Below are 12,590 nucleotides of genomic sequence, written 5' to 3' on the forward strand. Positions count from 1 at the left end.
GGACTACGGAAATGACAGAGACCCTGCATTTGGAAAAAATAAGATTTGCCTTAATTGACAAACCTGATTTATTTTTTAAAATATGGTCTCCATTTATTGAATTTTTAGAAAAGTAAATGGGTTTGACACAGGACTAAAATAAAAATTTTAAATTAAAAGTTGAAACTTGAGTTTAGGGTTGGATGTACAACTGTGGTTATTGTCTCCCGGATCTACCCCCTTTAATTTTTATAGTTATACCTTTTAAAAAAAAAAATTATTCTCTCTTCCCAATAGTTTATGGTTTTTTTTCTCTTTCCTTTTTCTTTTTTATTTTCTCTCTTTAAAAATTTAAAAATTGAAGCTATGTATGAACTTTGTAACAAATTTGTCTTTTATTTCTATCTGTACATATGCTTTTCAACAAAAAAAAACAACAACAAAAAATGTATTAAAAAATTGTGTAAACAAAAGAAGATAATAATAATAATAATAATAACACATTACATTTATATAGCGCTTTTCATATACTCAAAGACGCTTTACAGGGATTTAGAGAACATAGGGAAGTGAATAAATAGATAAATAAGTGAACGAACAGAGAAAGGAGACAGAAGGTGAGGTGACCTTCAGTGGTTGAAGGCAGTACTGAACAGGTGAGACTTCATTGATGTTTTGAATGTGGTGAGTGTGGAGGAGTCTCTGACGGTTTGAGGTAGTGAGTTCCATAGGGTGGGAGCAGCGATGGAGAAAGCCCTGTCCCCCCAGGATCTGAGTTTGGTCCGGATGTGGGGGGATAGGAGATTGGCAGCAGCAGAGCGGAGGGTGCAGGTGGGAGTGTGCCTGTGGAGGAGGTCGGTCAGGTAGGATGGGGCCAGGTTATGGAGGGCTTTGTAGGTCATGAGGAGGATTTTGTACTGGATTCTCTGGGGGATGGGGAGCCAGTGGAGTTTGTAAAGGACGGGGGTGATATGGTCACGGATCGGGGTGTGGGTGAGTAGACGGGCAGCGGAGTTTTGAATGTATTGAAGTTTACTGATGATTTTTGAGGGTGCACAGAAGCCAATTTCTTCTCACCAGATCATATTCCTTGGGGATCTTCAGCAGCAACATTCTTTGTTCCTTGTCGGTGGATTGAATGATGTCCAGATGTGTCTGCATACCAAGCCTGATATTCCGGAGTATTGAACGTTTACTATCCATGACCTTAATGCACTTATTGGAATCAAGGACAATGTTGACACGCCGAGGGGCCTCCTTGGGACCTTGCCATTCAGTGACTAAATGTAATGCAAGAATATTCGTTACATGTAACAAACATTTAGTTTAATTTAGTTTAGAGATACAGTGCGGAAACAGGCCCTTCAGCCCACCGGGTCCGCGCCGACCAGCGATCCCCGCACACTAACACTATTCTACACACACGAGGGAAGATTTTTACATTTACCAAGCCAATTAACCCACAAACCCGTATGTCTGGAGATCAATCATTCATTATAGATATAATAAAACATGCTTTAAATATTTCAAATAGACAATAGACAATAGGTGCAGGAGTAGGCCATTCGGCCCTTCGAGCCAGCACCAACATTCAATGTGATCATGGCTGATCATTCAATCAGTACCCCGTTCCTGCCTTCTCCCCATATCCCCTGACTCCATTATCTTTAAGAGCTCTATCTAGCTCTCTCTTGAAATCATCCAGAGAATTGGCCTCCACTGCCTTCTGAGGCAGAGAATTCCACAGATTTACAACTCTCTGACTGAAAATGTTTTTCCTCATCTCCGTTCTAAATCTTACAGCCATGCCCATAAAATCAAATGTGGAATCACAAAAATATGTAAAATTTTCCTATTCATTCATATCAACATTTTAAAAAAAAATTACTAGTAACTATCACTTTTATTAACCAGTGATTTGGGCTCATGGGTTGAAGGCCACAAAGTTGTAATTTTAACTGGCTGGTGTGTTATTGGGACATATCTTTTGAATAGAGTGAAATGATTTATTAATTATCAACTAAATACTATTATTTGCTTACTGTACTCTGATCAGTCTCAGTTGCAACTCTCTGATACAAAACATTTTACTTTAGAGATACAGCGCGGAAACAGGCCCTTCGGCCCACCGAGTCCATGCCAACCAACGACCACTCACACATTAAGCTTAAGGATAAGGGGGAAGTCTTTTAGGACCGAGATGAGAAAACATTTCTTCACACAGAGAGTGGTGAGTCTGTGGAATTCTCTGCCACAGAAGGTAGTTGAGGCTAGTTCATTGGCTATATTTAAGAGGGAGTTAGATGTGGCCCTTGTGGCTAAAGGGATCAGGGGGTATGGAGAGAAGGCAGGTATAGGTTACTGAGCTGGATGATCAGCCATGATCATATTGAATGGCGGTGCAGGCTCGAAGGGCCGAATGGCCTACTCCTGCACCTATTTTCTATGTTTCTATGTTTCTATTAGCACTAGCCTACACACTAGGGACAATTTACAATTTTTACCGAAGTCTGTTACCCCACAAACCTTCATCATTGGGATGTGGGAGGAAACCGGAGCACCCTGAAAAAACCCACGCGGTCACAGGAAGAACGTACAAACTCCGTACAGACAGCATCCGTAGTCAGGATCGACCCTGGGTCTCTGGCGCTGTGAGACAGCAACTCTACCGCTGCGCCACCGTGCCTGACCTTACTCCAGTACATTGTGTCCTTTTATGTAATAGGACGCAATGTAAAATAGAGATTTTATCACAGAGCATCACAATTCATACCTAGGATTTTCTCTCCAAGTGAAATTTGTTTCTTCACAGAATTTTTCTTGGGCTGCATTCTTCTCTTTTCCCTCTTTCGATAAAAAGATATACTGAAAGCCACAAGTAAAGCCGCTGGAAAATATGTAAAAAACTCCATTACTTCCAAAGTCATAAACAAAGTTAAAACGTAAATAGACAATAGACAATAGGTGCAGGAGTAGGCCATTCAGCCCTTCGAGCTAGCACCGCCATTCAATGCGATCATGGCTGATCACTCTCAATCAGTACCCCGTTCCTGCCTTCTCCCCATACCCCCTCACTCCGCTATCCTTAAGAGCTCTATCTATCCATGATTGAATGGCAGAGTAGACCTGATGGGCCGAATGGCCCAATTCTGCTCCTATCACTTACAAAAGACAACAAATAAATATGTAGTGAAGCTACATCAGCTTGTTATCGAAACGTGCATTGAATTTTCTTTATTTTTTTTTAATATTGCAATTATACATCCAGCCTACAAAAGTTCAGTAAAAATGAACAATTTCCTGTGAAATATTTCTGCTATTTTAAGTAATGCATACACACGGTTACCAAGGCAGAGTCTTTGAGTGCAACTTTATATAATCTTATGTGATCAACATGGGCAATAGACAAAGGTGCAGGAGTAGGCCATTCAGCCCTTTCAAGCCAGCACCGCCATTCAATGCGATCATGGCTGATCACTCTCAATCAGTACCCCGTTCCTGCCTTCTCCCCATACCCCCTCACTCCGCTATCCTTAAGAGCTCTATCCAGCTCTCTCTTGAAAGCATCCAACGAACTGGCCTCCACTGCCTTCTGAGGCAGAGAATTCCACACCTTCACCACTCTCTGACTGAAAAAATTCTTCCTCATCTCCGTTCCAAATGGCCTACCCCTTATTCTTAAACTGTGGCCCCTTGTTCTGGACTCCCCCAACATTGGGAACATGTTTCCTGCCTCTAATGTGTCCAATCCCCTAATTATCTTATATGTTTCAATAAGATCCCCCCTCATCCTTCTAAATTCCAGTGTATACGAGACTAATTGCTCCAGCCTTTCAACATACGACAGTCCAACCATTCCGGGAATTAACCTAGTGAACCTACCCTGCACGCCCTCAATAGCAAGAATATCCTTCCTCAAATTTGGAGACCAAAACTGCACACAGTACTCCAGGTGCGGTAAAGTTCTTCTCAACTTCAAAGGAATCTGACCCATGTGAATTTTCTCTCCGACCTCAGGCTTGACAGATACTTTGAGGAAACAGGCCCTTCGGCCCACCGAGCCCGCGCCAACCAGCGTTCACCCCGCACACTAACCAACACACTCCAGGGACAATTTTTACAACTTACCAAACTTGCCAATTAACCCGCAAACCTTTTGTGGTGACTCAACAAGTTCCAAGTGAGGCATCAGAGCAAACTCAGCAGATCAGGCATCTCTGGAGAACAAGGAAAAATGACATTTTGGGTCTCGACCTGAAACACCATCTATCCATGTTCTCCAGAGATGCTGCCTGGCCTGCTTGATGTCTTTTACAACACTGCTTTAATCAGAGTGTGCTGTCCACTCGGTGAAGCCCATTTATTTTTTGCTTCTTTATAATGATAAAATAGAATCTACAAACCTAGAGGAAAACAGCAGAGGGCCACAATGAGGATTCCAAAACCTGCTCCACTGCCCTGAAAATAATGTAGGGTGCTGACCTCTACACACGGTTCCATATCAGCTTCGGTCAGCTGTGCAGGCTGGCTGCAGGGGTCACCTGTGAGCAAGCAAAACATCTAAATTAGTACGGTGATATTGGCCAAGCATCTCTTAAGCTGCAGTAAAAGAGGAACTGCAGATGCTGGTTTACAAAGAAAGACACGAAGTGCTGGACTATCTCAACGGGTCGGCCAGCATCTCCGGAGAATATGCTTTGCCCTTTCCCCTCCTCTCTTCCAGCTTTCTGCACCATCCCCCCCCCACCCCCCAACTCCCCCCCTCCCCACAATCAGTCTAGACAATAGACAATAGACAATAGGTGCAGGAGTAGGCCATTTGGCCCTTTGAGCCAGCACCGCATTCAATGTGATCATGGCTGATCATCCACAATCAGTACCCCGTTCCTGCCTTCTCCCCATACCCTCTGACTCTGCTATCTTTAAGAGCTCTATCTCGCTCTCTCTTGAAAGCATCCAGATAATTGGCCTCCACTGCCTTCTGAGGCAGAGAGTTCCATAGATTTACAACTCTCTGACTGAAACATTTTCTCCTCATCTCAGTTCTAAATGGCCCACCCCTTATTCTTAAACTGTGGCCCCTGTGTCTGGACTCCCCCAACATCGGGAACATGTTTCCTGCCTCTAACGTGTCCAATCCCTTAATAATCATATGTTTCCATAAGATCCCCTCTCATCCTTCTAAATTTCAGCGTATACAAGTCTAGTCCAAAGAAGGTCCTGACCCGAAAAGTCACCAATCCATGTTTTTCAGAGATGCTGCCTGACCCACTGAGTTGAATTGAATTAAATACTTTATTGCCCCATCTGCAAGTTGCCCATAAAGGGTGCTTCCAAAATTACAAAGTGTCCCACGCCAGGCCCCCCTTCATCCTCCCCCTCCTCACGGCGCTCCCCGCCATGCCGGCCCCCCTTCATTCCTTGCCAGAGTTACTCCAGTACTTTGTATCTTTTCCTTCAGCTTCATAATTGCATTCTTTCAATGCATGTTAATATGTAAAATGTACTTCCACAAATGGGGGTCATCAAAACATCAGAGTAAAACTATTGAGCGCAATAATTGGAAACAGCTTCAATAATTCAAACACATGCTTCTTCACTTTTGGCCTTTTATCCGACAAAGATGTATCTTCTCAGCGGTAGACACAGGGCGGCACGGTGGCGCAGCGGTAGAGTTGCTGCTTTACAGCGAATGCAGCGCCGGAGACTCAGGTTCGATCCTGACTACAGGTGCTGCACTGTAAGGAGTTTGTACGTTCTCCCCGTGACCTGCGTGGGTTTTCTCCGAGATCTTCGGTTTCCTCCCACACTCCAAAGACGTACAGGTATGTAGGTTAATTGGCTGGGTAAATGTAAAAATTGGCCCTAGTGGGTATAGGATAATGTTAATGTACGGGGATCACTGGGGCCTGTTTCCGGCTGTATATATATGATATGATATGAAATGCTGGAGTAACTCAGCGGGACCGGCAGCATCTCTGGAGAGAAGGAATGGGTGACGTTTTGGGTTGAGGTCCTTCTTCACCCATTCCTTCTCTCTTCAAGAGAGAGCTGGATAGAGCTTTTAAGGATAGCGGAGTCAGGGGGTATGGGGAGAAGGCAGGAACGGGGTACTGATTGAGAATGATCAGCCATGATCACATTGAATGGCGGTGCTGGCTCGAAGGGCCGAATGGCCTACTCCTGCACCTATTGTCTATTGTCTATTGAGATGCTGCTTGTCCCGCTGAGTTACTCCAGTATTTTGCTTCTACCTTCGATTTAAAGCAGTATCTGCAGTTCTTTCCTACATATCTTATCAGTGTCTTTAGCTACCTAGATCCTGGGCTCTGGAATTCCTTGCCTAAACCTCTTGTAGCCTCTTTAGGATGGTAACTCTTTAGAGTTGTTGCCTAGCAAGTCCAGTGACTGTGGTTTGATCCTGCCTTCAAGTTAAGCGTGTGGAGTTCGCAAGTTCTCCCTGTTTCCCCTCAGAGTTTGAAAGATATATAAATATATCGAAGTATAAATAAAATGTATAAAATGATGGTAGAAATATATAAAATGATGAGAGAGTGCACAGTCAGAATCTTTTTCTGAAGAGGGAAACATCAAAAATTAGAGTGCATAGAGAGGGCAATCTTAATCTCGTTGTACTCGTACAATGACAATAAAGATATTTCATTTCATTCCAGAAGACCCAGGTCCTCTTACCTTCTCTCAAGAAGAAGACTTCATTCTGAATGTCCCCAGACGTTGCAATTGTTGTTGCCAGCAGAACGTCTCGAAATGTTGTTGCTGTAATGTTACTGAGCTCTGCCTGTGTAAAAAGTCTGCAAGGAACAGAATTTGTCAGAATGCCATGATTTTTACAATTTGAAAGTCTTCAGGTGATGTTTCTCATTTACAACGATCCACAGAATTCTTAATTCTCACCGTCTGCATTTTAAATCTCTAACATCACTTAAGTTAAACCAGAAATTAAAGTCTGAAGAAGGGTCTCGACCCGAAACGTCACCCATTCCCTCTCTCCTAGATGCTGCCTGACCTGCTGAGGTTACTCCAGCATTTTGTCAATACCTTCGATTTGTACCAGCGTCTGCAGTTATTTTCCTGCACCAGAAATTAAAGCAGTATTTGCCAGTTGGGCTGTGGGCAAGTTTCATAGACCTGCAAGGAAGGTAGACCCACCCGCCCCCACGAGTCTCGGGCAGATCAGGCACGTCAGCCTGGGAAGGCAGTCCAACTAGGAGAGGGAAAACTCTGATCTAAAACCTCCACTGCCTTGTGGCCATATCCAGTCATGGAAAAGGCTCCAGGAGTAAACCTCAAGAAAATCCGGAGTCGGAGTCCCTAAGGCAGTCCGTCGTTGTCTACAACCTCGTTCTGGCAGCCCCTGTGATGGCGCTGGTGCCAAACTGTAACGGCTCTGCTGTTCCTTTGGATCGATCAGTGACGTGGAGAGGGGGGACGTGCTGCACGGGCAACAGCCTGTCCTTCATACGCCATCGCCCAGGCTTGCATCCAATTCCACCACACATCCAACTAGGATGCATCACCCATGGTCAGCCATGACCGAGGGGGCCTAAGAAGGTGGTGTACCAGTAAGGAAACTATCAAAGTGCCGATTGGTTGGCACAGTGGTGTTACTGGTGGAGACGCTGCCTCGCAGCGCCAGAGACCCGGGTTCGATCCTGACCTCGGGTGCCACCAGTGTGGAGTTTGCACGTTCTCCCCGTGACCCCAAGGGTTTTCTCCGGGTGCTCCGGTTTCCTCCCACATCCCAAGGACGTGCGGATATGTAGGTTAATAGGCCCTCTGAAAATTGCCTCTCGTGTGCAGCCAGTGGATTTGATAACGTGGAACTAGTGCGAACGGGTGATCGCTGGTCGGCGTGGACTCGGTGGGCCGAAGGGCCTGTTTCCACGCTCTATCTCTAAACTAATCCAAACTCTAAACTGCAAATGGATAAAATCGGATATTATTACCAGTATGATAGCACCAATAAGAAATTTAAGCTGCTGTCATAGAAACATAGAAACATAGAAAATAGGTGCAGGAGTAGGCCATTCGGCCCTTCGAGACTGCACCGCCATTCAATATGATCATGGCTGATCATCCAACTCAGTATCCCGTATCTGCCTTCTCTCCATACCCCCTGATCCCTTTAGCCACAAGGGCCACATCTAACTCCCTCTTAAATATAGCCGATGAACTGGCCTCAACTACCTTCTGTGGCAGAGAATTCCACAGATTCACCACTCTCTGTGTGAAAAACAACTTTCTCATCTCGGTCCTAAAAGACTTCCCCCTTATCCTTAAACTGTGACCCCTTGTTCTGGACTTCCCCAACATCGGGAACAATCTTCCTGCATCTAGGCTGTCCAACCCCTTAAGAATTTTGTAAGTTTCTATAGGATCCCCCCTCAATCTTCTAAATTCCAGCGAGTACAAGCCGAGTCTATCCAGTCTTTCTTCACATGAAAGTCCTGCCATCCCAGGAATCAATCTGGTGAACCTTCTCTGTACTCCCTCTGTGGCAAGAATGTCTTTCCTCACCCTGTTTTATCCTGTTCCTGCATGTAGAGTATTGTAAACCACACCTTTTTCAAGCATTTATCAATCCATCTGCCAAATATGTACACAATTGGTAGAGAGTGATCTTAACTCACCCATTCTTGGTATTTTCGAACCAGAATCGATCCCCATCCCGTAAGTGCTCAAACTGTTTTCTGATGATGGTGGGGAAGAGTCGTGAAGTGCTCTCGCTGTTTTCCAGCATGCCACCGACAAACAGCTCCAGTTTGGAGGTGTCGTTATTGTACAGTGCTGCTAATTGGTCTATGAGCTGGTGAACAGGAGGGAAAGGACGCTGTGTCATTCAGTACATTCGGGAAAAAGAGTGGGTGAGAAAGTGCGATACAATACCATACGATACGATAGAACATATATGATTATTAAGGGGTTGGACACGTTAGAGGCAGGAAACATGTTCCCAATGTTGGGGGAAGTCCAGAACCAGGGGCCACAGTTTAAGAATAAGGGGTAGGCCATTTAGAACGGAGATGAGGAAAAACTTTTTCAGTCAGAGAGTTGTAAATCTGTGGAATTCTCTGCCTCAGAAGGCAGTGGAGGCCAATTCTCTGAATGCATTTAAGAGAGAGCTGGATAGAGCTCTTAAGGATAGCGGAGTCAGGGGGTATGGGGAGAAGGCAGGGATGGGGTACTGATTGAGAATGATCAGCCATGATCACATTGAATGGCGGTGCTGGCGCGAAGGGCCAAATGGCCTCCTCCTGCACCTATTGTCTATTGTCTATAACTTTACTGATCCCAGGAGGGAAATTTATTTCACAAAGTGCTGGAGTAACTCAGCAGGTCAGGCAGCATCTCAGGAGAGAAGGAATTGGTGACAAAGGAATGGGTGAAAGTTACTCCAGCGTTTTGTGAAATAAATACCTTCGATTTGTATCAGCATCTGCAGTTATTTTCTTACACTACCAGGAGGGAAATTGATCTGCCAACAGTCATGAAAAACACAAACTACATGAAACATGAAACTAAAGTGACGAGTGGAAAAGATTGGGGGATGTGCAAAGATTGGGGTGGAGAGGAAGGGGGGATAGAACTCAGTCCACTCCACGACAGAAGGGGGATAGAACTGGTGATCGATGGGCACCACGAACCCGGTGGGCCAATGGGCCTGTTTCCATGAAGATGGACACAAAAAGCTGGAGTAACTCAGGGGATCAGACAGCATCTCTGGAGAAAGGGAATAGGTGGCTTATCGGGACGAGACCCTTCTTCAACAGACAATAGACAATAGGTGCAGGAGGAGGCCATTCGGCCCTTCGAGCCAGCACCACCATTCAATGTGATCATGGCTGATCATTCTCAATCAGTACCCCGTTCCTGCCTTCTCCCCATACCCCCTGACTCCGCTACCCTTAAGAGCTCTATCTAGCTCTCTTGAGTGCATTCATTGGCCTCCACTGCCTTCTGAGGCAGAGAATTCCACAGATTCACAACTCTCTGACTGAAAAAGTTTTTCCTCATCTCCGTTCTAAATGGCCTACCCCTTATTCTTAAACTGTGGCCCCTTGTTCCGGACTCCCCCAACATTGGGAACATGTTTCCTGCCTCTAACGTGTCCAACCCCTTAATAATCTTATACGTTCCGATAAGATCCCCTCTAATCCTTCTAAATTCCAGTGTATACAAGCCTAGTCGCTCCAGTCTTTCAACATATGACAGTCCCGCCATTCCGGGAATTAACCTAGTAAACCTACGCTGCACGCCCTCAATAGCAAGAATATCCTTCCTCAAATTTGGAGACCAAAACTGCATACAGTACTCCAGGTGCGGTCTCACTAGGGCCCTGTACAACTGCAGAAGGACCTCTTTGCTCCTATACTCAACTCCTCTTGTTATGAAGGCCAACATTTCATTGGATTTCTTCACTGCCTGCTGTACCTGCACGCTTCCTTTCAGTATGAGACTGACTGAGATGTTGTCTGTCCTGCTGAGTTACTCCAGCGTTTTGTGCCTATCTTCAGTTTAAACCAGCAACTCAGCATCTAAAATATTAAGGAAGCTCCACCCTATGTTATGCAAGAGAAGCAAGAAAATAATGAGTTCATCATTTTTCAGTTGGCAAAATCCAATTAACTATTATTATGTTAAAAGATAAATAACACATGGGTATATATTTCTGTCATGAGAATTATATTCTTAAATACACCTACAGTATACTGAAGGGTGATTTATTGGATTTGATTATAATCATGTTTGCCTTTCTGCTGACCGGATAGCCCACGACAAAAGCTTTTCACTGTACCTCGGTACACCTGACAATGATAAACTAAACTCAACTCATTTTTTTCCCCTTAATTTTGTTTTTGAGATGGGAGCAAGTAATTCTGGTTTCTGACCTCTGGATTCGTCCTGTAGAGTTCTGCGTTAATAAGAGTCCAGTTTGTGATGGGTGGAAGATCTAGAGCTTCTCGTGCCTGGTTGTAACTTGAAAGACCGTTGTCTCGACTCCTCTGGATGTCCAGGGCTACCACATCTGATCTTGTAAATCTCATAGGTCCATACATAAAGTCTGCAACAGGCAAACGGTATAATTAATAACACACTATAGTCTGAAGAAGGGTCTCGACCCGAAACGTCACCCATTCCTTCGCTCCAGAGATGCTGCCTGTCCCGCTGAGTTACTCCAACATTTTGTGTTTACCTTCGATTTAAACATGCATCTGCAGTTCTTTCCAACACACAAGTCAAGCAACTACTACAGAAAACCAATGTATTATTCCCATAGCAAAGCTGCTCTGTCGGAACGGAAAATGCTTGGCTCGTAATTAATCAATGTTACATGAGTGAAGCAAAGAATCCCTTTTTCAAGGACTCACTGCGGAGAAATTCCATAGCATAAAAGATACAAGAATGTGATGAATCATCCAGGTATCTGTACCTTATATTGGACTTCACTGCACAAGTCCTTAAAGTAGATAAAATGGAAGGAAAATCATGGGCACATAAATGCCGGATCTTGTAAACCGGATTTTCCAGTTGTTATAGGCGGCATGAATAATAGGGCGTGCAATAACATTGCTTGGCCATTAACATTATACACTATAGGTTGGTGCAAACTTCAATCAAATTAATACAGAGCAGGTAAGTTTATAATCAAGGTAGGCACAAAATGCTGGAGTAACTCAGCGGGACAGGCAGCATCTCTGGAGAGAAGGAATGGTGACGTTTCAGGTGGATATCTTTCTTCAGACTGAGTCTCTCAGCGAGACAGGCAGCATTCGACAAGGTCCCACATCGGAGATTAGTGGGCAAAATTAGGGCACATGGTATTGGGGGTAGGGTACTGACATGGATAGAAAATTGGTTGACAGACAGAAAGCAAAGAGTGGGGATAAATGGATCCCTTTCGGAATGGCAGGCAGTGACCAGTGGGGTACCGCAAGGTTCGGTGCTGGGACCCCAGCTATTTACGATATACATTAATGACTTAGACGAAGGGATTAAAAGTACCATTAGCAAATTTGCAGATGATACTAAGCTGGGGGGTAGTGTGAATTGTGAGGAAGATGCAATAAGGCTGCAGGGTGACTTGGACAGGTTGTGTGAGTGGGCGGATACATGGCAGATGCAGTTTAATGTAGATAAGTGTGAGGTTATTCACTTTGGAAGTAAGAATAGAAAGGCAGATTATTATCTGAATGGTGTCAAGTTAGGAGGAGGGGGAGTTCAACGAGATCTGGGTGTCCTAGTGCATCAGTCAATGAAAGGAAGCATGCAGGTACAGCAGGCAGTGAAGAAAGCCAATGGAATGTTGGCCTTCATAACAAGAGGAGTTGAGTATAGGAGCAAAGAGGTCCTTCTACAGTTGTACCGGGCCCTGGTGAGACCGCACCTGGAGTAGTGTGTGCAGTTTTGGTCTCCAAATTTGAGGAAGGATATTCTCGCTATGGAGGGCGTGCAGCGTAGGTTCACTAGGTTAATTCCCGGAATGGCGGGACTGTCGTATGTTGAAAGGCTGGAGCGATTGGGCTTGTATACACTGGAATTTAGAAGGATGAGGGGGGATCTTATTGAAACATATAAGATAATTAGGGGAT

General features: G+C 44.6%; 1 protein-coding gene across 1 annotated transcript in view; it reads right to left on the reverse strand.

Moving 5' to 3' along the window:
- LOC144610824 (dual oxidase 2-like) overlaps positions 1–12,590 on the reverse strand; it is a 92,569-nt gene that overhangs the window by 36,701 nt on the left and 43,278 nt on the right. Inside the window, exons 12-17 of the mRNA XM_078429749.1 lie at positions 10,890–11,062; positions 8,631–8,806; positions 6,673–6,791; positions 4,383–4,520; positions 2,753–2,866; positions 1,057–1,259 (exon numbers count right to left, since the gene is read on the reverse strand). Coding sequence (XP_078285875.1) covers positions 1,057–1,259; positions 2,753–2,866; positions 4,383–4,520; positions 6,673–6,791; positions 8,631–8,806; positions 10,890–11,062 — 923 coding nt within the window. The remainder of the gene's footprint in view (positions 1–1,056; positions 1,260–2,752; positions 2,867–4,382; positions 4,521–6,672; positions 6,792–8,630; positions 8,807–10,889; positions 11,063–12,590) is intronic.

The sequence above is a fragment of the Rhinoraja longicauda genome, chromosome 38 (genome assembly GCF_053455715.1).
Source record: "Rhinoraja longicauda isolate Sanriku21f chromosome 38, sRhiLon1.1, whole genome shotgun sequence".
Classification (NCBI taxonomy): Eukaryota; Metazoa; Chordata; class Chondrichthyes; order Rajiformes; family Arhynchobatidae; genus Rhinoraja; species Rhinoraja longicauda.